The sequence below is a fragment of the Notolabrus celidotus genome, chromosome 22 (genome assembly GCF_009762535.1).
Source record: "Notolabrus celidotus isolate fNotCel1 chromosome 22, fNotCel1.pri, whole genome shotgun sequence".
Lineage (NCBI taxonomy): Eukaryota > Metazoa > Chordata > Actinopteri > Labriformes > Labridae > Notolabrus > Notolabrus celidotus.
Window position 1 is genome coordinate 28,248,700 of NC_048293.1, and position 23,066 is coordinate 28,271,765.

The 23,066-nt window shown below is 44.2% G+C and overlaps 1 protein-coding gene across 1 annotated transcript; it reads right to left on the minus strand.

The window, feature by feature from the left end:
• Window positions 1-459: 459 nt before the first annotated feature.
• sos2 (son of sevenless homolog 2 (Drosophila)) lies at window positions 460-22,937 on the minus strand. The gene is made up of 22 exons (XM_034675491.1): window positions 22,755-22,937; window positions 22,354-22,485; window positions 21,219-21,383; window positions 20,930-21,136; window positions 19,502-19,645; window positions 19,227-19,337; window positions 11,736-11,834; window positions 11,336-11,463; window positions 9,424-10,079; window positions 9,244-9,325; window positions 8,997-9,119; window positions 8,083-8,195; window positions 6,814-7,030; window positions 6,595-6,714; window positions 6,350-6,512; window positions 6,150-6,267; window positions 5,893-6,065; window positions 5,692-5,808; window positions 3,908-4,172; window positions 3,777-3,818; window positions 3,554-3,657; window positions 460-3,471 (listed from the first exon to the last, which is right to left on the minus strand). Exons 1-22 carry the CDS (start codon window positions 22,935-22,937, stop codon window positions 2,965-2,967), a joined length of 3,969 nt encoding a protein of 1,322 aa, XP_034531382.1. The 3' UTR covers window positions 460-2,964.
• Window positions 22,938-23,066: the final 129 nt, after the last annotated feature.

Sequence of the window (23,066 nt, forward strand, 5' to 3'; positions counted from 1 at the left end):
ATAAAGTAAAGAATAGTGAACTTAAAACGTCCTTCTGGATGGATTTAGTTTCCCTAAGTCGAAGCAAAGCCAGATGAGTCCCTGAATGTTTGCTTTCTGACGGACATTTAATAATAATAATGAGTTATTATTCTAATTTAGCTTGCAGTTATTAAACCAAAAAGCAAAAAAGTAGCTCTTCCCATATTAATTACTCGACATTAAAATAATATATTGCCATATTTCATAGGACAGCTGAAGAGAGACAGGAAATATGGGGAGTAGAGAGAGGGGGAGGACATTCAGGAAGAAGTTGACCGGTCGGGAATCGAACCGGCGACCCCTGCGACGAGGACTATAGCCTCTGTACGTGGGGCGCATAGACCGCTAGGCCACCAGCGCCCCCCCTAACACTGATTTAAACCCTGTTTTGAGGAGAAAGCTGAAATAAATGAGAAAAACAAGGAGAGGAAAGAGAAGTTCAGTACAAAATAAGACTGGGTGATTTATTAATCTCATCAAGACCATTAATACAAAGCAGTTAAAAGGCCACATACCATCAAATAAACCGACTGCTGGATCAAGCTGTTACAGTGCCACCAGAGGAAAAACCAAATCTGTTATTCTGTCCAGGCTGGGGTGAAAGAATAACAACAAAACAAACGTTCCCAATACTGACTCGGGAGAACGGGGGAGCAAAGAATGAAGTGTGTTTGACTTCATGTGTTCATAAAAATCCTCCATCTCTAGTTTGGTGACGAATGTGAGGAAGAGGAGGAGGAGGAGGAGGAAGGGCTATGTTTTACAAATGTAGCGGGAAGCCAGCTCGCTCGTGTTGCTCAGTCGTCCTCGGGTGTTTCTGACTTCTACAAACATCACGGGGGTTAAAGTGAGGCGGCGGCGGCGGTGGTGGCGGTGGCTGCGGCGTTGGCGGCGGCGGCGGACTCATGCGTCTCTCCTCATAGAAAGAGAGTTGGAACAGTTGCATAGGACCATTGCATTTCTTTTCTTTTTTTTTACAAACATGACCTATAACAACCGCGGCTCTTCAACAGTACAGCCTAAAGTGCACAAAGTGTGTATCAGAGAAAAACAAAAAAAAACATCCAATTCTTCACGAAGCTCAAATACTCGCAACTGAATCCAGGATAATATCCGCCTGTGACTTTAACACCATTCCCCCTCTGTTTCATGACGGGTAGCTTTAAAAAATCTTGGAAAAGGCCATTAGTAGGATGTACAAAGTGAAGCACACGTCTCAGTAAGTGCTTGGCATATTGAACTGTGTGTTTTTCTTTCATTGCTTTAAACAGCGGCGGGGCCGGGGGGGTGGGGGGGGGAGAAAAATGGCTTCCTCAGTTAATACTCCCAGAGTTCACTGGAGATTGTCTGTAAGTACGTTAGTGACGGTGACCTGTTTGTTTCTGTTTTTAACATTTTTTTATCCGACTGTAGCAGCATTGGATTATTAGGCAATATTCAACTGAACAGATGCGGATGAGAGTACAATACAACAGGGGAAAAAAACCTTGTCACTTTATACAAATTATTTAGTTAGTGTATACATGTTATATATACACAGTATCCACAAACATGTACAATTTCATAGTGTATAGCTTTGTTCTAACATTACATAGGCAACTTTATTTTTTAGCATTTTAGACACCATTTTGCTTATTTCTGTAAAGTAGAAAACAAAATAAAAGGCACATCTGAGCGTGATGCAGGGGTTATTTCAGTCTTTCCAAAGAGAAACTAAATGTTTTCAAGCAGGAGAGAAAAAGAAATTCAAGAGAAAGAAGAAGAAGAAGGGTTAAAAGTTCCTCTTTTTCATGGGTGTGTTTTTAAGGTATTTCAAGGGCAGCCACTAGGGGGAGCTGTCCCAGCTGTGGTGGTGGTGGTGGTGGGGGAGACTGCAGGCTTTCTAGTGCTGAGTGTGAATACCAAAGAAGAAGAAGAGTTGGTCGTGAGTTTGAAAAAAAAACAAAAAGAGCACAGTGTCAAGACAGCGTTGCACGGATCGGGTTAAGACATTTGTGAAGACGACTTTTTCTCGTCTCCTCGATCGGTGCTGTTTTTGAAATCGTGGCGGTTTCCTCGGACGCCGCAGAGAGGGACGTCTCCTGCCCAAAAAACTCGATGTGCAAATGGAGTGTTCTCGCCTCTCGACCGTCTCGTCTCAGAGAGGACTGGAGGCAGGGGGGGTCAGAGGTCACCGCTGTTGGATTTTTTTGTTTTTAAAAGGCAACATTTTTAGTGGCTGCAGAGAGAGCGGCCCCGTCTTCAGACACGACAACAGTCAGACAAGTTTGACTCCCGTCGTTACAGTCACAGTGTTCAGAGAGGTGTGGGGGATTCAGTGTCTTCCTTTGACGCGTTTCTTTCAACGTCACATTTGTTTAAAAAAAGAAAATCCCTTATCCCCCTGCATAAAATAAGACTTTGGCAACTGTTTGTAGGAAAATAAAGTCTGCTGCTCACACACGCTGACGGAGCTACAAGAGAGAGAGAGGAGGTGGTGAAGGTCTGTGAGCTGCAGCAGGACTCCACGGGACGTCAATGCCCAAAGAAACTAAAGCATGACAGTTGAGGCTACAAATTCCTAAGCCCCGCCCACTTCCTCCCCTTCGTAATAAAAGGGGGGCGGAGTCAGGGTGGGGGAGTAACGAGTGTGAGGGGTGAGAACTTTCATCAGACAGTCCCGCTCTGCACTCGACACACAGACACAAACAGATCCTTGTTGTTGTTTATTAGCTGGCACACTGGTGTGGGTTTCTCATTGGCACAGAGGGTTTCAGATGAAGGCGGAGCTACTGATCCCCTGAGAGGCACAGCGGAGGGAGGTGATTGGTCGATGCGGAGGGGCGGGCAGCAGGTGGGGCGTGTGGAGCGGTAGGTTTCGTTATTTCTGATCAGTAGCTGAGTAGTCCACTGTGTCGTAGTTTGCAGAAGACAGTTCAAGGTGTTAAAAAAAGTGACGCAGACTCACTGGCTGCTGTCGGCGTTCTCCACCAATGAGAGGCCTTGTAGCGGCGGCTGCAGCAGCTCCCTTTTGTATGTCTTTGGTGGGAGTTTGGGAAGCTGTGGGCTGGAGTTGTGGCGTGGGGGGACAGGCGGGGCGGTGATGGGGACGGGGAGAGGGCAGAGGCTGTTCTGGCTGGCGCTGAGCGGGCAGGTCCGCCGGGGGACGCGGGGCGACGGCGTGCTGGGCGGGGTGTTGGGGGAGCTCGGGGAGCTGCTGAAGTCCCAGTGGTAGCGGCCCACCGGGGAGGGCTGCAGGTTGAGCGGGTAGTTGATGAAGATCTCCGGGGGCCGCTGGGGCACGGGGGGAGGCGTGTCGGGGAGGGGGTCGCGGGGCGGAGGGGGTGGAGGGCTGGGCAGGGGGCCGTCCATGGGGGGGCCGTTGTAGACCAGCGGTCGAGGCTGGATCCTGGGTAGAGGAGGGGGCAGCCGGGGAGGGATGGCCGGGGGGCTGTCGGACCTGGAGCTCAGCTGAGGATCAGAAATCAGAAAGATTAAAACCGGAAACGTTTGTCTGATTTCAAACAGGAAGTAGTCAACATGTTAATCTTACTTTGGCTTCAGACATGGCGTCTTTCCTTCGTGGCGGCAGAGGAGGCGGCTTCAGCAGCTCCTCCCCGAGCTGATGGAGGCTGCCGCACGACACGGACTGGAACTCTGAGAGGAAACAGATAACCAATCAAAACCAAGCTCTGCTGCAAACGATCAGAACACACAGATGAGACAGAGACAGGAAGTGGATTCATGTGGTCACCAAACTTAAAGTCTGAACTCACTTGAAGGTGGAAGAAGAACTGGAGCGAATATGGAGTTGCTACCTGTGGAGGTGAAGAGACACGGGATGAAGATCTGGTTTCACAAAGGACGGTCTAAGGTTTTTATGAACTTGATCATGAGCCGGACTCACCGCCGTACGAGCTGCTGAGGTCGGGCTCCATGAACACTGAGCTGAGGTCCGAGGAGGCGGACTGAGGGGGGGTCGGCGTGTTCGGGGATGTGGGCACCGAAGCGGACGCCGGCGTCTCCGGCTCGGTCTCGGCGATGCTTCGGAAGGTGATTTTATGCGGAGGCTCTCTCTCCAGGGGGACGGGGTGGTTCTTCAGGGTACCAGAGGTAGACGTTCGTACAGGCCGGATCCCCGGGGACTTCAGAGTGTACTGGGTCTTCCTGGGCTGCAAGACGAGACACGGAGATGTTAGAGTTAGAACGTTACTACAATCAAAACCCAAACATCATATTCACACTGCAGCTAATGTCTTCGGACTTCACACCAACTCAAATGACTCGAATCGAATCGAATCATACCTTAATTGTATTGTATTGTATAACTTAGAGTTGCATCACTGGAATCGACTCAAATTGTATCGGGAACCTAGCTGTATCGAATTAAATTAAATGGTATCGTAAAGAATGGAATTGTATCGAATCGTGTCTAATCACTCTAATGAATCATATTGTATCTAATTGTATTGAATCGAATCAAATCAAATCACTCAAATTGAATTGAGTCAGATCAAACACAATCACTCGAATTGAATCGAACAGAATCAAACTAACCGAATCACTAGAACTGAATCGAGTCATATCGAACCGAATCACTCTAAATGAAGTGAGTCGTATCAAATCAAATCACTAGAAATTGAATTGAGTCGTATCAAACCGAATCATTAGAATTTAATTGAGTCGTATCAAATTGAATCACTCTAAATGAAGTGAGTCGTATCAAACCGAATCATTACAATTTAATTGAGTCGTATCAAATTGAATCACTTGAATTGAATTGAATCATATCAAATCGAATCACTCGAATTGAATTGAGTCGTATCAAAACGAATCACTCAAATTAAATTGAGTCATATCAAAACGAATCACTTGAATTGAATTGACTCATATCAAATCGAATCACTCAAATTTAATTGAGTCGTATCAAATCAAATCACTAGAAATTGAATTGAGTCGTATCAAACCGAATCATTACAATTGAATTGAGTCGTATCAAATTGAATCACTTGAATTGAATTGAGTCATATCAAATCGAATCACTCGAATTGAATTGAGTCGTATCAAAACGAATCACTCAAATTAAATTGAGTCATATCAAAACGAATCACTTGAATTGAATTGACTCATATCAAATCGAATCACTCAAATTGAATTGAGTCGTATCAAAACGAATCACTTGAATCAAATTGAGTCGTATCAAATCGAATCACTTGAATTGAATTGTATCAAATCAAATCACTCGAATCAAATTGAGTCATATCAAACATAATGACTTGAATTGAATCAAACAGAATCGCTTGAACCGAATCACTAGAACTGAATTAAGTCATATCAAATCAAATCATACAAATCGAATTGAGTCATTTCAATTCGAATCACTCAAATTGAATCAAATCAAATCACTAACTGAATCATATCGTATCAAAACAAATCACGTGAATCAAATTGAATCGTATGGGATCAACTCAAAACTATGAGATATATTTCAGTACTTCTGTTTGTTTTCTACCTGATGTCTTTCCAGGCTCTGATCACTCTTCAGGTGCAAATATTCATTTCTGACTACCTCCCAGTATCAGGTTGGTGATATTGGGATCAGAACAGAAGCTCAAAGTCCAACAATGCTGCACCTAACTCTCCTTTACTGCTGAAACCCTTCAGAACAAACACTTCAGAACAAACACTCACAAATCTGGGGGGCTGCTTGCAGTTCCGTGGCTCGATTTCGAGAGACATATCGAACAGGTAGTCTGCAAACTCCTTCTCGCTTCTGTTGCACATCGGATTCAGGTTCTCGAAAAACCCCTGAGCAGAAACAAGAAGAAGAGGTTAAGATTTTTCAAACGCGTTCAATCGAAGACGGAGAACGTTGGAAACCCGAGCGCTCACCCTGATCTCGTGCTCCACCTTCAGACAGTACGGCTGGTTCTGATACTGCTGGATCTCCCCGGTGATCTCGGCCACTTTCCTCCTCTTGCTGAAGTTGATCAGCTCCTTACCGTGGCGTTTGAGGAAGTCTGGGTTACCTTCCTCCGTCTTCAGGATGTTGGTTAAATAGATACCTGAGGAGGAGGAGGAGGAGAAGGAGGGTCAAGAGAAGAAGGCTCACCTGAAGTGGATTCATATCAACACTGAGCTGGACTCACCAAAGAAAGGCACACAGGGCGGGTTTATTGACTTGAGTCTGGCCAGGTATTTCTTAAAGTGGTCCTGGCTCAGGTCCACGGCTTCTTCCAGGATTCTCTTCTTCCTCTCTGGTATTGCCTGCAGAGGAAGAGGAGAAGCCCCATCAAGAATCTGCTAACCAGCACAGTGAGACCAAACCATGACCATCAACGATTAATACCTCAAAGGTGTGGTCCAGCCGGTAGACCGGGACAGAGTTGATGGCGCTGACCACCTCCAGCACGCCGTTGAAGTTGTTGAGCTCCTGAAAAACCTGCAGAATCTCGATGACCCTCGAAAGCACCGCCACCCTCTCCTCCAGGTTCATCGTCTCCACAATACACCTGAGAGAGACCGACACACTCACGGTTACTAGACCAACCCAGGACTCTGTGTGTGATTCTAGATATCTGAAGCCGGACTTACTTTTCGAACCACAGCGTGAGGTTGGTGGTGTGGCGGATCATGCGGAGGAGGTTAGGCGAGTTCTTCTCTTTGTCCTCTTTGGTCCAGACGCTGCCGACGAGCTCAGAAGGCCTCACAGCTCTGAGGGGGGACAGGTTTTTACTTCTTGTTCACGTCATGAGGCTGACTTTCCTCCATGTAAACAGATCTACTCAGATGAGCAGACGTTCATTCACTGACCTGTAGAGCTCGGACTCCAGCAGAGTGAGCTGGCGAGCGATCTCGATGGGATGGAGGGTCATGAGGTCGAAGGATTCCACCTGTCTGCAGATGTGCCACTCGATGGGAGGAGGCGGGCTCTCGAAGGTGATGTTGTGACTGATCCCGTTGGACTGCGTCTGCAGCTTCCTCCTGATGATCTTGTTGATGGACTCCACCCACTTCCTCATGGATTTACCTGAGAGAGAAGGAACACACGTTTAAAACTCAACGTGTTCTTTTTAGATTTTATCTCCTTTTTTTTTTTTAAGGCTTTTTTTATATTTTTTCATTTTACAAACAAGAACATTTGCCCTACACTCACACAACCACCCATATTACCCACTGACCCTAAACCTAGAGACTAGAGGGACAAGAATGAAAACAAAAACAACATAAATAAATAAAAAACAACAATAATAATAAATGTAAATACAGTAACAATAATAGCTAATTCAAAACAAATGTGTAGATTAACAAGCAAATACTTACATAATAAACATTGTAAACAAAAAATAATAATAAATAAATACAATTTTATTTTATTTCTAAGTTTGTTTCTGTTATTATAATAACTATCATTATTTATTTATTTAAATATATATTTATTTTTATTCTTTTTATTTTTATTTTTAAACCTTTTCCACTTATTTATCTTTTAAATATTACCCTATTTATTTTATTGTAGTTTCACTGTTATTTATTTTCCTTTTTATTTATTTAATCTTTTATTTTAAATTATTATCATTTATTATTATAGGTTGCTTTTTCCTTCATTCACTTGAATTGTGTTTCTTATACAGAAAACTTGCTTTAATGGTTTACGTGTATTTTTTGACTGTAATGTGTAAAAATTAAGATAAACATCTTTAAACAAAAAACTTGTCGTCCGGCTGAATTGAAGTTGAAGTTTTCAGCCGGTTATAAAACAAAGAGTGTGTTGGTCCACATGGAGTGAACACACATGGTGGATATAAGTTTTTATGATACCAGAGTCTCGCCGATAAAACATCCCAACTTGCCGAGTCACTTTTAGCAAAGAACTTTAAATCTAATCCTTCTGAGAATATTTCCCATCATGCTTTCAGATAAAGACTTCAGAAGAAGAAGAAGATCAACGTGAGGAGGAACAAAAGGAGCAATGTTTGAAGCTGTAAGAGGCCTTAAGAGGACGTTAACGAACCTTAAACACACCTTTACCCCAGCTGAATGTGTGTGTGTGTGTGTGTGTGTGTGTGTACAGGATCTTACCTCTCAGTTGGATCTTGCTGGTGATGTACTCCTCTAACCGACTCCTCAGCTCTGGATCGTTCTCAAAGTCGTAGAAATGATGTTCGACCCACTGACGGAAAACGTTGAGAACTCTGTGAAGAAGAAGAAAAGACGTTGGAGTAAATCAAACGTACGTCCTCCTCCTCTTCTGGGTTACACCTTCAGTTAGGATAGTTTGTCTGAATACAGATCACCTGGAAACTGTGTCAACAAACTCTTTAACTGCACTATGTTTTGTTTGATGGTTGGTGTGTTTTCTTTTTCTTAAAGACAGACTGCATTAAAAAGAAACAGCAGCTTTAGTCGTACCCATAAAGGAAATATGTTTTATTTATTAAAGTTATATTTTTTGTGCGTTTATGATGGACAGCTGTGACTGCTTCACAAAGTGGATCTGCTGTGAGCTCTGTTGAGGACTCGTCCCTCACTAAGTGTTGTTCTTACTGTGTCTGGACCGTTGAGGGTTTTATTGCAGCAGGTCTTCACTTCAACAGCTTTGCACTCTGATACGGAGAAGCTCTCAGTTTTTAAAGGTATTTACTAAACTATTCTGGACTCTGTGATTCCTTATAAGGACGCAAAGTGAAGACAAAAGGTATTCTGTGGTCTGCTGAGAACATCCAGCAGGCCTTAACAGGAGAGTGAGAGAGCGGCAGGAAGAGAGAGTCTTCTGTGTCTTTGGAGGGCTTTGTTGAAAACTCAAGGGAGGAGATTGTTTAAGATTTCTTTAAGTTCTGATGTAAAAAGTGAAACTCAAACTGCTGTCAGCCTCAGGGTCGGCCTTTCTGCCTGATTCTGCCATTAAAGCAAAAGTTCAACTCTTTCCTGAATAAACCGTAGATTTAGTGTCCCTCAGCTTTTTCTCAATCAGCTGTGATTGGACGGCTCTGTACCTGAGCTGGACTGGCTGCACGTACTCCTTCCTGAACCTCTGGAGCTCGGCCGCCATTGGCTGGTCTCCGTTCCAGAGAGCCTGTCGGTCCTCCTCGGTCGGTTCTGGCTCCGGGATCTCAATCCTGAGGAAAACAATGATGAACTGAATTGAGAAGTAGTCTCAAACATTTAGAAGAAAGTGTTCGTAAAGCTTGAAAAAGGTTAAAGCAGAGTCCTGCACGGCGTGCCTCTGGGGTTGAAGCGTACCTGTCTACGAGCAGCGTGAGGAGCTCCTGTGGTTTGCAGAACGATCGGTATGTGGTGAGAAATGTTCGCACAAAGTTAGGATCTAAAAACAGAAGAAGCAGATCAGGTAACATTACATTTAGTAACACGTCTCTAAAAACCTCTCAGACCGGTCAGAGTGAAAGAGTCGGCCCAGCTTACCTGCATACATGTGGTATGTGAGTCTCTCTATGAGTTTGACCACGGTCCCGGCCTTGATGAGCGGGATTCCGGTCTTGCTCTGCATCTTGTCCTCAAACACGATATTCTCCTCAGAGTCCTGAACGGCAAAGCGGTAAACCTCCGGGGAGGGCAGTCTTAGAGGGTGCGCCTGCTCCTCGTGTTGCAGCACCGTGTCCAACATACGATCCAGAGTGGAGCGGTACTGCAGAGTCACCAGCCCCGCCATCCACGCCGCCTTCTCCTCCGCTGTCCGTGCGCAGAAAACCACGCAGTTCTCGTCTTTTCCTATGAGTTCAAAGGCGTGCCGCAGCTCCGACGAGTCCTCGCGGTCCACGATGCGGATCTTCCTCAGGACGAACTTCTCCTTCAGGCGGTACTCCGCGCCGCTGCCCGACCCCGGGAGCCGGGAGCTCTGATTGGCCTTGCAGCTGATCATGAGGCCGTCAAACAGGAAGTTGTGCCGCTCGTGTTTGGCGCCGGCTCGTATGAGCGGCCCCTCCAGGATGAACTCGCTGCAGCACTGGCCGATGTCTTTGCCCTCCCAGCCGTCGATGCTCTTCTGGATCTCGTTCATGCGTTTGATGGCGAGTTGTTTGCTACGAACCTGCCTGCTGTAGAGGCGGTACATGGGCTCACTGCGAGGGAGAGGAGGGGAGTCAGAGAACTGTGGAGCTCAATGAAGAAACCAAAACATGATCTACTGATGCTGTGACAAGGCAGAGGAACTACGTACGTTTCAACCAGTGGACCCAGGGTCTAACTTTAGTTCAGGGGTAGATAATCTCCCCCCTAAAAAGCCCCTGCTAGGGGGGTAGTACTTTTCAAAGGTCCTGGGACTTTCAATGCTGAACGTGTCTGATTGGTAGATTAACCTCAGTGTTTTTATTCCTCCCTCCGTCCACAATAACATCACACACATCTGTGATTCTCTTGATTTCTCTTTCTTTCATTAGTTTTTATTTGTTCTATCTTTTTTGTATGTGTGTGTACTTTTCAAAAGAAGAAGCTGTGATTCTCTTGATTTAGCAGCTTGTAACAGTAGTCTTCTCTCAGCCCACCGTGAATGCGTCTCTCCTCCCGGTGTTCCGCTTTTAAAAGTGACCCTGTAAACTGGAGACCTTCAGCTGAACGTGTCAGTGTTTGTGGAGTTTACACAGCTGTTGAAACACAGAGGGAGTTCCTGGGAATGTAAACTAGTTTAGTTTTTATTAAGATTTCAAAATATCCTCATCAGATATTTAATGATGGTCTAAAGACGTTTATGAGGGATGCATCCGACTGAGAGTCTCCAGTTAACAGGGTCGCCGTTTAAACCAAAACACCGGGCGATCTCTGCGATCACGGCTTTTTGAGTTCAAAAGGATTTTAAAGCCGTGTTGAAACGTCTTTGCTACTCGTGTTTATCTCCTCTCACGTGTTGATTCAGTGAATCCATCTGTGATGAAATATAGCACCATCTAAAACAGACCAGCTGAGTCTCTTCATGCTAACAGGCTAACTGTTGTGTTGCTCAGAATGATACCTGCCTGTCCGTCTGCTTCTATGGTGCCATCTGTGATGAATGGCATTCCTCTTTGTGTTACTGCCCTCTACTGGTCTGGTGGTGTAGTGCATTTACTTTTCTTTCTCCATACGTCACTGGCCTGATTTACACAATCTACCCGGGACTTCAGCCCGCAGTCGAAACGCAGACAACAATGGGGGACCAGGAACCTTTTAGTTCAGGGGGAAGTAGTTCTGGGGGCTAAGAGACCCCAGTATGTTTCTGTCTGATATGTTGGTGGTTTTGTGTTTCACATCCTGAAATGTTTTATGTTGAATCTGAATTAAGACAACCCACACATGATGACTAAATGAACATCATAATAAACTCAAGTAGAGGATCTTGTACCCGGGTTTACGGCGAGGCAGGTGCTTGGCATAGATGCGTTCCACGCTACATTGAAGGTTTAGCAGCGCTGTGATCGCCTGTTTCAGACATTCTCGGTCGTCCTGGTCTTCACTGCGCTCCTGAAGTTGCTGCAAAAACACAGAAAATCGAGGTGAGCTGAACTCTGAGGTTTGAGGGTTTGAGACTTTTTTTTAAAACAAGCGTGTAATACTGAGATGCTTTTTAAAGAAGCAGCAGATATAAATAGAGACAGAAGAAAGAGCAGCTTTGTTAACCTCACTAATAAAAATAATGTGGCTGAACCTCGACAGAAAGTCAGCCAAGCAGGACTAAAAATAACACTTTTATTGTCACTTAATAATAAATAAATACACACGTGTCTTATAACGTGAGGACGTACCTGTAGAAGCTCAAAGTAGTGCATACAGTGGTAAACTGGGACCATCATCAGCTGAGGGAGGACGTACTGGACTGCTTCTTTGAATCCCTCTGCGACTGACTGCGGACACAAACAACAAACAAGACCCGTTAGAGACTCATCAGAGGAACAGAGTCTTTAAAATCAGAAACTTTAAGACGAATAACTGAAACTAGATTTGTGATATTTGGAGAAACTTGACTTGTCAGAGCTTCACTTGATCACTGAGCTCTGGGAGGAAATGAAAAAACACTATGGATGTGTAGAAGCTCCAATATCTTTAAGGAGAGAAGCCCAAGTGTGGGATTAAAGCTGCAGAATAGGGGTGCTGGTGGCCTAGCGGTCTAAGCGCCCCACATATAGAGGCTATAGTCCTTGTCGCAGGGGTTGCCAGTTCGATTCCCGGCTGGTCGTCCATTTCCTGCATGTCTTCCCCCCTCTCTGCTCCCCACATTTCCTGTCTCTCTTCACTATCCTATCAAATAAAGGCAAAAAGCCCCAAAAATATAACTTTAAAGCTGCAGAATAATCACAGCTTTTGATGGATAGAGGAGTAGAAACTTAAAAATATGAAGACGAGGGGGAAAAGAATACGACAACAGACGAAAACAAACAAAAACAACAACAAAGAAAGAGGAAAAGATCACACACTCCTTCATCCGTTTGTCTGTATCTGTCTATCATCGCACTGGTTTGGTTTTTGGATCCCATCAGTCGTCTCTACTTCTTAAAAAAAGCAGATTTATAAAAAGTCCAAATAGAAAAACTTGCATCCAAAAATACAAACAGGGCATGACCGTGAATAAACCAGAGACTGAAGAGTTCTTGGGATCATTTTGGAGGAATGTGTGAGGGTCGGGACAACAGCTCTCCTCGTGAAGTGGAATTGATATAAGACCAATCAGCCGATAACATTTAACGGGGAATTCCACCATCCATCATCTGAACCCTTTTTCATTAGGGGTTAAAATAGTTTTAAGGAATGCTCCAGTAGTTTGTTTCAGACGGCGTCCGCGGGACGAGCTGTACTGGATCGGTACATCGTGATCTCTGGAGGTAATGGGTCCCATAAAGATGTTTTTATGAGACTGACCGCCTTAATAGAAACCCTGAAGTGATAGGACTTCCTGTTAAAGAGGAGGGGGATTTTTAAACCTGTGACAGCCATTACATTTCTCTTCTGAATCCCATTCAGACGTTTTCCAGAACACAGGAGTTTCTGATCTACCTGCGTATGTGACCGGAGTCTGGTGGCTTTGATTCAAGAGGTGTAACAGCTATTTATAGGAGAAGAAGAAAACATTCCCTCCTCTTGTTTATTTGAACCTTTTCATGAGACGGACAGAGACGAGCAGAGAGCGGAGTGATGGAGGACCAGGGGAGAGGCGGTTGACCGAGTGAGCCTGCAGAGTAACCGGAGAGGAGGCCGTCATAGTATCCATTTAAATCTCCAGCTCCCCTGACAGACGACTCAGAATCAATACGCTACTACTCAGACTCCAGAGCCGCGGCCACACGGTCTGTGAGGGGCGGGGGGAGATGAAGAGGGTCTGTGTGAGCGGGGGATAAAGACATCAGCTGGTTGACGATCAGTGATGGACAGCCGGGGGGGGAGGAACAATGACCTAAGTTTAGATCGTGTTATTGATACGTCAGCATCCTGCAGGTTCTACAAATCGTCTGCTCGCATTAAGGCAACACATTTACACGTTTCAGAGCCAACACCAGGAGTTTAAGGAGGATCGGGGGCAGATTTATCCTTTTAGATTAATTTACAACAACAACACGTGCTGTGTTCTGTTTCTGGGCACTGAATTAAAGATTTGATGAACAGATAAATCTTCTATTTATTTTCAGCTCTTCAAAAAAAGACACCGTAAAATTTAATTTATAAGACGCACTTTTATTTAATTTTAAAATTAAATTAATTAATTTAATGTATATTATTTTGAGCTATATTTTGGGGCATTTCCACCTTTATGTGATAGGACAGCTGGGGAGAGACAGGGAATAGCCTCTGTACATGCAGCGCTCTCTAAAACCGCTAGGCTAACGGCGCCCCAGAAGAAGCACTTTTAAAGGTGACATATTCTGCTCTTTTTCATCAACATATATCGGTCTAAGAGGTCCCCAAAACATGTCTTTAAAGTTATTGCTCATAAAAACACTTTGAAATCAGATTCTGGTCTGCCTGTAAACCCCTCTTTTTCAGCCCTGCTCAGAACAGGCTGTTTTCTGTGTCTGTGCCTTTAAATGAGAATGAGCTCTCTGACCACGCCCCCTCAGGAAGTGGGTGTGGCCTCGGCTGTCCAGCACGTTGATCTAATGTTTACATGTTGGCTGAATATACACGGCTGCTCACAGACCCGCGTTACTTCAACCCTCTGAATCTGATCCAGAATCTGATCCTGACGGAGAGGCGCCTGCAGCAGGACCTTTCTGAACCATTGGTCACAGATTTAGTGTCTCTTGTGGTTTTATTTGTCAGCACGTGTGTCTTGGTACACAGCTATGAACATGTAGCTATGTAGCTATGCTAACTAGCGCTAGCACTTTTCCATGATAAATAAAAATCATCCACTAGATCTTCAAATCTGCAGACGTGGGGAGTCAAAGCGACCTTTGTGTTTATTAAGACAGCCTACAACTAGCATGCCTCCCTCCTAAGCTCCTTGTTAGCACACATGTGTGCAGGGAATGAAAAACGGAGGAGGGGTTGAGTTGTATTTTATACAGTCTATGGGCTGAACAAGCTCCGAGCTCTGACTTCCTGTTACAGACCGGATGGCGTTGTGACGTATGAAAAACACTGAAAACTGAAACGGCTGGTTTCAGCACACATTTACAGAAAGGTGGAGAAATCAGAACAGGGGCAAAATGGAGTCTTTGACTTTTCAGGAGGTTTGTAGACAGGGACACAGATTTCAGGGAGAGAACCATTAAAAAGTCCATTCTACATGATATGTCACCTTTAAAGAGATTGACTGAATAAAGTGCAGCTTGAGCAGAAAAATTCTGAAGTATCCACTAAAATAATCAAAAAAATCTTCCTTTTAACTTTTACTTCCACAGATCTTTTCAAAGGGATCTCAGGTTTGAGCGAGGAGCCTTTATTGCGTCCGATCTGAGCAGGTCACCTTAAAATAGAGCCGTTTTTGTGACTGGACAACAAGTAGAAGTCATCCCTGCGGTGGCGTCCTAAATATAAACACAGAGCAGCAGGACGATGCTGCAGAGTGACTACGAGGACAACATGTTCCCATTTCACAGAGGTACAGGGCTGCTTGAACCCATGTCACGCTCTTTTGCTGTCCTAATTCACATCTTATTTTCAACATGAAATGCGCCTCGGGCCACCCGTCCTCCTCCTCCTCCTCCTCCTCCTCCCCCAGTAGAGAAATGGCCCGCAGTGTGGCTGCATGTTCTATTTTTAAAAGGCGATGTAATTTACCCACAATACCAGACGCTGCAGAGTGCAGGGGCTGAGTGCTCGACAGACACATCTATCCGGCAGAGAGAGAGAGAGGGAGAGAGAGGGAGAGAGAGAGGGAGGGAGGAGAAAGATGAAGCACATGTAGCGCTAACGTTCGATTCCCCTTTTTAGCAAACGCAGCATCAAAGCGTCCTCGTAGTGCTTCGTGTTCATGAGACGAGGAGACAGACGGACATCAGGTCAGAGATGAAACAGAGTGAGAGACGCTAAAATAAGAAATGCACACGCTGCAGAAACGAGGCACGAGCAGGTTGATGAAAGAAGGGATGGAAGGTGTTTGAAAGAGGGAGGGAAGGAGGGAGAGAGAGACACCATTACACCATCTGCCCCTGGGACCACCACCAACACACAACCACACAATGTGCAGCTATGAAGCATCCAGGGTTTGCAAAGCACCGGGTTTAAACTGTGGAGAAAGCTCAAATACTTCGTTAGCTCTTCGGTAAGTCGGATATTTGCTGCAGATATTTAGATTTCTAGTTCTTGGATAAGCAGTGTGAAAAAAATCTCAGATTCAAGTGCCTGCAAAATATCAAACACATCTTAATTCTGACAAATGTGCCTCCTCGTTTTCCTCATTTCTTCCTCACGCTCAAGAGAAATGTTCTAAGATCAGGAGGGAGCGACGTGACGTATTCACGGTTCACCGATCTGACTTTTAAACAATGCGAGGTGTTTCCAGAAGAGGTGCTCTCTACTGCAGCTCGCGTTATTTAACTCCTGTGCCCTTTTTCCCGCCCTCATCCAGAGACCGAGTGAAAACAAACACTGGGTGTGGGTAATCAGAGGAAAGTGCCATCGGGGTTGTTCCAACTGGGTTCGGATAGTTTGAGGGTAAACACAGCGAAGACTTAAACGGAGGTGAACCAGAGAGACGAGACGTCAGAGAGCAGCGGGAGGAAACTAAACACTCATAATATCTGGGTTCATGAGAGACGTTTTCAGAGCTTCGTTTTTGGCTTTTTGTGACGTTATTCAGGGGATTGAACAGCGCCCTCTGCTGTTCACAAAGGGTAGTGCGATTCATCTTTCATCTCACTGATTAGAATCTGCTCTGATCACGTGTCTCACAAGGTTACCTGTCTGTCATTATTTCTGCTAACACAGAAAGACGTGTGATTCATAGACGTTTAATCTTAAAGTGACTTAATGAGACTCAAATTTTTAATCCCAGACTCTTTAGAAAGATTTGTTCCAGAGGTTGCTTTGGCCAGTCAAAAGTACGTCCACTTATAGTTCTTGATTTTGCCACTGACTGAAATGTTTTTCTTTTATAAAAGAAACTTTCTGTAACAGAGGAGTTGGTTGTCTCCTCATGCCTTGATCAATTAAAATGTTGTAATGAACAAATACCAAACATCTTTAAAGGTATAGTATGGGTTAACTCCAAACTTACACCAAAGTTACACAATAATACAAACTATCTGACCAGGCAGAGTAGACCAGCAACTCCAATCTTCTTCAAGGTTGAATTAAAATGCAGAGGAAATGTTTTTCTATTATCCTGATATCAAAGTTTTATCCAGAAACAGCCAATGCATGAAGAACTCCATGGACAAAAACACTTTGGGTTGGTTGTCTACCCTTTTTCTGGAGCGGTTAGTCCATGGGTGTCCAAACTTTTTTCAAAGAGGGCCACATATGATGTTGTCAGAATACCTCAGGGCCAGTGGCTCCTACTGAGACTTAGGAATCCCAAAAGTTATATATGAAATATTTATTTAATAACAATCATTTTAAATTTTGTCTCAATAAAACAGTAACTAGGTAGTCCTCGGTTCTCCACAAACCATGTACACATTAGCAAACTTTATCTTCTTCTGGAGGAAAATGTTTTTCACTCGGGTCGGGCAATTTGGGAAAAAGTATTGTCTCATTATTTTCCTATGGCAGGATCACGATCTGGATTTCATCACACTTCTTTTTTATGTGGTTTTTAAGACCTTTCTGACAAGCAGACAACAATTTAAGAACTAAATAATTATTTTCCTGAGTTCTGAACATTTTTGATGCACCAAATTTTGCCTTTTCTGCACAATTTCATAATTTTGATCTTGTCTTATGTCTTCTGACCTTTTAGTGTTCATCAAGAACATTTCACATCATGATAAAACATTCATTTGAAAACTTGTCAGCTTTAAGAGTCCTTGTGTTTCTTCTTTATTGCCATCTTGCAGAATTCCCAGAGCTTTGGCTTTAGACAGGTAGTCCATATGAAGCTTTTTGAGACGTTTCTGGATTGACTTTAGTTTTGTTTGTAGAAAGAAACTGTGATTAATATCTGTGCTATAAATAACACAATTTAAGATGGAAGCTTGGGGCCATAAATAAATGGACCTTGGGCCGCAATTGGCCCCTGGGCCGTACTTTGGACACCCCTGGGTTAGTCCTTGTTGTGGAGTGTCGTAACAGCACTGAATCAGACCCATACCAAACTTGAAACACCAAAGTTAGCATGGGTTAACACTGGAGGTTCCACAATAACACAAACAAACTAACCAGGCAGAGGTAGAACAGTAACTCCCATATTCTGAAAGTAAAAGGATTAAACAGGGGGGTATAACTGTTTTAATTATCTAACCTGGGTACCTTTTTGTCCTTATTTCTGCTAACATAGAAAGACGTGTGGTGCATGTATAGACGTTTAATCTTAAATTACACCTCAAATTTTGAATCCAAGACTCTTTAGACAGATTTGTTCCAGAGGTTGGTTTGGCCAGTCCAATTATAGTTCTTGATTTTGCCACAGAGAGGCTCAAAGTCTTATTTTAAATGTGTGATATCATAACAGGAAGGATCTTTAAAGTATCTAGACACTTTAAATTAATAACCTGAGCCTGTGTGTGGCACAAACATGAACTTCTATCCTCTGACAGGTCAAAGTTCTCCTGCAGCCATCACAGACCATATTGAGGCTGAGCTCAGATGAAATTTACCAGAGCAATTTGAAACCTTTCTCTACCTCTAGACCCCAAAGTTATCTTAAAACAGAGGCCCAGGTTTAGGAAATATTGTGTTTGAAACCCTGAAAAGAGCGACAGAAACCCCCTCTCGCTGTAAGCTCTGCAGCGAGCTCTGATGTCGCTCCCTGTGAACAGTCGGACTTCATTGGTCTTCGGCCTGAGAAAACACCAGCAAATATTTAATCTTCAAAGGCTGCCAAACTGCACCCCACCGAGCATAATTCAATGCTATTCTTGTGAGGAATGTCCAAATAAAACAATGCAGCAGCAGCGGAGAATAAACCGTACACAGGACGCCGAATATGTCATGACATGCCCTCGGACCGCGATGGGAGGAATTCCACCAGGTTGACTTCAAAGAAACGCAGGAACAGAAATTCAAACACTGTTTGCTTGGTGTAAACACATAAACCACCTACTCGTACCTTTAGATTCAAAACAAACAATATTGTCTTTTCAGGTTTATGACATTTTTGCTTCATAAGAAGGTTCAGGTTTGAGAATGACAGGAAGGGCGGGAGGGACATAACGGCTCGAACGGTCCAAGAGAGGGGAATCAAATGTCACAAAATTTACATCTTAGGAGGACAAAGACGCACAAGTTACAACACATGTAATCAAGAATCCATCCTTCAGTCAGGGTGACAGGTTTCTAGGAAGTTTGGTTTTAAAAATGTTGTGATTTTTTTGCTTATTTTGCATCTTTATGTCAGTTTCTAAGTTTCAGAAGAGCTGGTGGAAGTGGCCGGGGAGAGGAGTGTCTGGGCTTCCCTGCTGAGGCTGCTGAGGCTGCTGCCCCCGCGACCCGGACCCAGATAAGCAGAGGAAGATGGATGGATGGATGGATGTCAGTTTCTACGTAAAACTGACGCCTGAATGAGGCTGACTCATGCAGGTACAACGACGGATGAAGCTGCATGAAAAACTGATGTTGCAGTAACAAGACTTCACCAGAAACATGCAGCCTGGGATGCATCAGAGGCTCTGGACCTGAAGCACCAAACTTGAACACCCTACCTGGAAGTAGAGCCCGACGGTCGGCCGTGCCATCAGGTTGTTGAAGTGCTCGTGGAAGTCCTTACTGAGGATGTCCTGGGACAGCGTCTCGTAGGGGTCAAACGCCTGCTCCTGTGAACGTGCAGAGGATCAGTCAGGAGTTAGTTCAGACTGGAGGCTTTGAGCTTCTTTGTTTATGAGAGAGTTTCAAGTAATGGAGTGATAGTTTGCACTCCAAACACCTGGCATACACAAAGAGAGTTCTGCAGGTAAAACTGAGAAAGTGACCCTCTTACCTCTGCCAGGTCTTCAAAGCAGCTGCCCACCAGAGGATGAGGGCTGCCGTCGGCCGTCATCTCCACAGCATCCTCGATCAGTCCGAGCAGCTTCACCGTCAGCTCGTGGATGTCCAGGATGTTACTGAAGATCACCTCCACGTCCTGCATGACGACACAACGAGAGAGGGAGGGGGTGATTTAAAGGATAGAAGAGAGATGATGCATGATGTAAACTCTGACAATAACGTAAGAGCTGCCTCTCTCATTCCTGTCATTCCTTCCTTGGAAAAATAAAAAAGCTCCACAAACAACAACAACAACAACAACAGCCCCAATTAGCTGGAGGAAATCATTAGTCGAGCAGACCACGGCCCCAAAAATAGCTCTGAGTGATTATTGGCTGCTGCAGTCTGAATGGAAGTCGAGTCCTGTCATTATTTGACTGGAGCACATTCTCCACGTCTCCAGAGTCATTTCAGATTACGCTGCGTCTCAACAGACATCATTTAAAGGGTTCAGGGCTGCAGATGTCGTCCCTGTCTCAATGTAATTACACGTTCTGAGTTCCTCCGGGTCTCACAAAGGTTTCTCCTCCTCCTCACCCAAATGATGCTGCAAATTACCCCGCCCGAAAATATGCAAAACCACAGCGACATATTAAACTTCTTTCTACACCCTGAAGGTATTCAGTTCCTGTCCTCCATCCACATCACGTCTCATCAGGTGAGACAAATAAACAGCATGTTTCCACAGCAGGAACCAGGGTCTGCATTTAGTTCTGGGTCCAGGAACCTCAGTGTTTTTATTTCCCCCTCCGTCCACACTAACATCACACACACCTGTGATTCACTTGGTTTAATACCTCCTGAACATCGGTCTTCTCTGAGCCTGATAGTGTGAATGCGTCTCTGTCAGCTCCCGGTGTTCCAGTCTGAAGAGCGACCCTGTAAACTGGAGACCTTCAGTTGAACGTGTCAGTGTTTGTGGAGTTTACAACAGCTCTTGAAACACAGAAGGAGTCCTCGGGAATGCATCAGATATTTAATGATCGTCTAAAGACGTTTGTGAGGGATGCATCCGGCTGAGAGTCTTCAGTTAACAGGGTCGCTCTTTAAACTGGAACACCGGTTCATCTCTGACATGGCTTTTAAAATCTGTCTTCCTGCTTTAAGTCGAGCGTTTCAGACGTTTTGAATCCTCTTTGCCTTGAGAGCTTGTCTCCTTCCGAGCCTTGATTGAACGAAGCAATAAATCAAAAACAGCACAAGGAAGCATTTAGTTCCTTGAAGAGAAGTTCCTGGTATTTCTGGTGGAAAAGCACCTTTAGTGTTTTGTCCTTGAGACGACGCCAAGCACTTTACTCAAACTCCTCCCCCTCTGACGGATCTTTCTTTTCGTTATAGTGTGATAGTTTGAAAAAGAAAGACCTCTCAGTTCTGGACTCACCTGCGGCGTGAAGATTTTCGTGTTGGACAGGAAGTGATTGCGGAACACTTTGATGATGAGGTCGAGCTCTCGCAGGTACTGACGCTCCTCCGCGATCTCAAGCCTCACCAGGTCGTCGTACGTGAGCTCTCCGGAGGACGACGGCTCCTCCGTGCACTGAGACATCAAACCGATGTCCTCCTCCTGGTCGAACATGTCCATGAGCACCTGAGAGCAAAAACCATCAATCCACCTGACTCACACACACACACGCCTTCATCCTTCATCATCAGAGGGTTCCTGTCCTCACCTTGTCGGCACACATGGACACCTTGATGTCCTGCTGGCTGATTTCATAGTGCCGAATGTTGCCGACGTAGTTCCCTGCCAGTTTCAGGATGTCTGCTGATATGTACTCGAGCACGGCCACGATGTACAGAGACACATGGTAGTCCACTTTGTAGCCCAGAACCTCCTGTTAGAAGGAAAGAAGCAAAACAAAAACACATGAGGTATGAAGATGTTTTAAAGTGAGTCCACTCAACCTGTGAGCTACATTTGATCACATATATTTAAGCAACTGGCTTCAGAGCTGACATGATCAAATATAAAATCTGTTATTTTTACATTCAATAGTTTTAAAAAGCGCTGAAGCTTATTATTGGATATATTAGCTGTGAGCTCAAAACCACTGAACAGACAGACGCTCATGAAACACCAAAATAACACAGTTAGAAAATATAGATATGAAGCAAACTCTGTTTTATTATTTTGGATTATTATTAGAAATCAAAAGTAACAAAATAAACCAGTGTTTGGTTCCCAGGAGTTAATTTTTTTAAGCTGTGGAGGATCAATAATGTTTGATTGAACTGAAAAACTCAGGTGTTGTGACAACTCTAGTTTCCTGTATGAGCAGAGCAGTTTTTACAATTCTATATCTTGTTGTTAAACTAAGTTGTACCAAGAGAAACAAAACTTTAACAAGTTATATCCAAAATATATTTCCCTCTTTATGTTCATTAGAGTTTCCTGTACCTGAGACAATAGGAGCAACATGATTGGCTAAAATTAGACACCAACCAATTAGACAAAAACCAAACAAAAACTATTAAAAAAATGATTTAAAAAATACAATAAAATAAAAATAAAATGCAAATCTAAACAAAAAACAATGAAAAAACTAAAATAAAATATAAAATAGTGACAAAATGAAAATAAAAAACAAAAACACAAAGAACAAAACAAAAAAACCTCTCACAGAATCTAAAATCTGTCTCCAACTTTTCAGTTATTTACTACATCTTAAAGTCATATTCTAACCTTCAAACTCTGGTTCATCCAAACAACAACAACCTTAAACACTAATATTCTGATGTGCTGTCACTTAGTGCATCCTTCTGGGTGTAAAGCTTCACATGATGCAGACTCTGTCTTCTCTTTACCTTCAGCAGAGGGTGAATCTTGTCCACGGGGAGCAGTAAGGGGTTTCTCCTCTTGCGTTTCTCGATGGCTGACTGAGCGTCTGCGATCGCCCACTTATCTATCGGGTGGGGGAAAGTTTTCTGGACCCGTTCCTGGAGAGAGGGAGATTAATATGATGATGAATGAAGAAGCATTAAGAAGACTGAATCATGATTTACTGCTGGTGGTGTGATGGCACACATTTTCATTTCTAGGCCATTGATCTGAATCTCAGCTTTCACACTTTTGTCGGTTTACAATCCGGTAAAATAATCCCAGATAGTCCCATATATCTTTAGAAACAATGTGATTAAAGGACCAGTCTGTAATGAAGGCCTCCAGTCAGCTGCACTGACTCCCGATGCTCTGATGATCGTCTTACCTCCACGTCCTGCACGGAGCGAGGCTGAGCCACGCACAGCATGTTCAGCAGCTGCAGGATCAGCTCCTCGATGTGCTGCAGGGCATCCTCCTTCGCCAGGAGGTTTGGGTGGACCTGCTTCTGCACCTGAACGTTCACAAACACAGAGAGAGACAGACAGGTGGGTGAATGATTGTGCTGCATCCGGTGTTTTGGTTTCATCAGCTTCAGTCTCCACAAGGATGATAAAAACTTCATCATGATGTTGCACGCTGTTGTTCTGCTTGTTAACACCTGGTGTGATGATGCATCGTAGTTAAGACTCAGATCAGG

What these genes read in the sequence shown, in the direction of transcription:
- sos2 (XM_034675491.1), bottom strand. Translation starts at nt 22,937, where the DNA reads ATGCAGCACAATCATTCACCCACCTGTCTGTCTCTCTCTGTGTTTGTG. An exon ending in ACTACTTTGAGCTTCTACAG is followed by an intron (nt 11,464 to 11,735) that starts GTACGTCCTCAC and finishes GTGTTTTTGCAG; the next exon opens with CAACTTCAGGAGCGCAGTGA. An exon ending in ACGCCATGTCTGAAGCCAAA is followed by an intron (nt 3,472 to 3,553) that starts GTAAGATTAACA and finishes TCTGATCCTCAG; the next exon opens with CTGAGCTCCAGGTCCGACAG.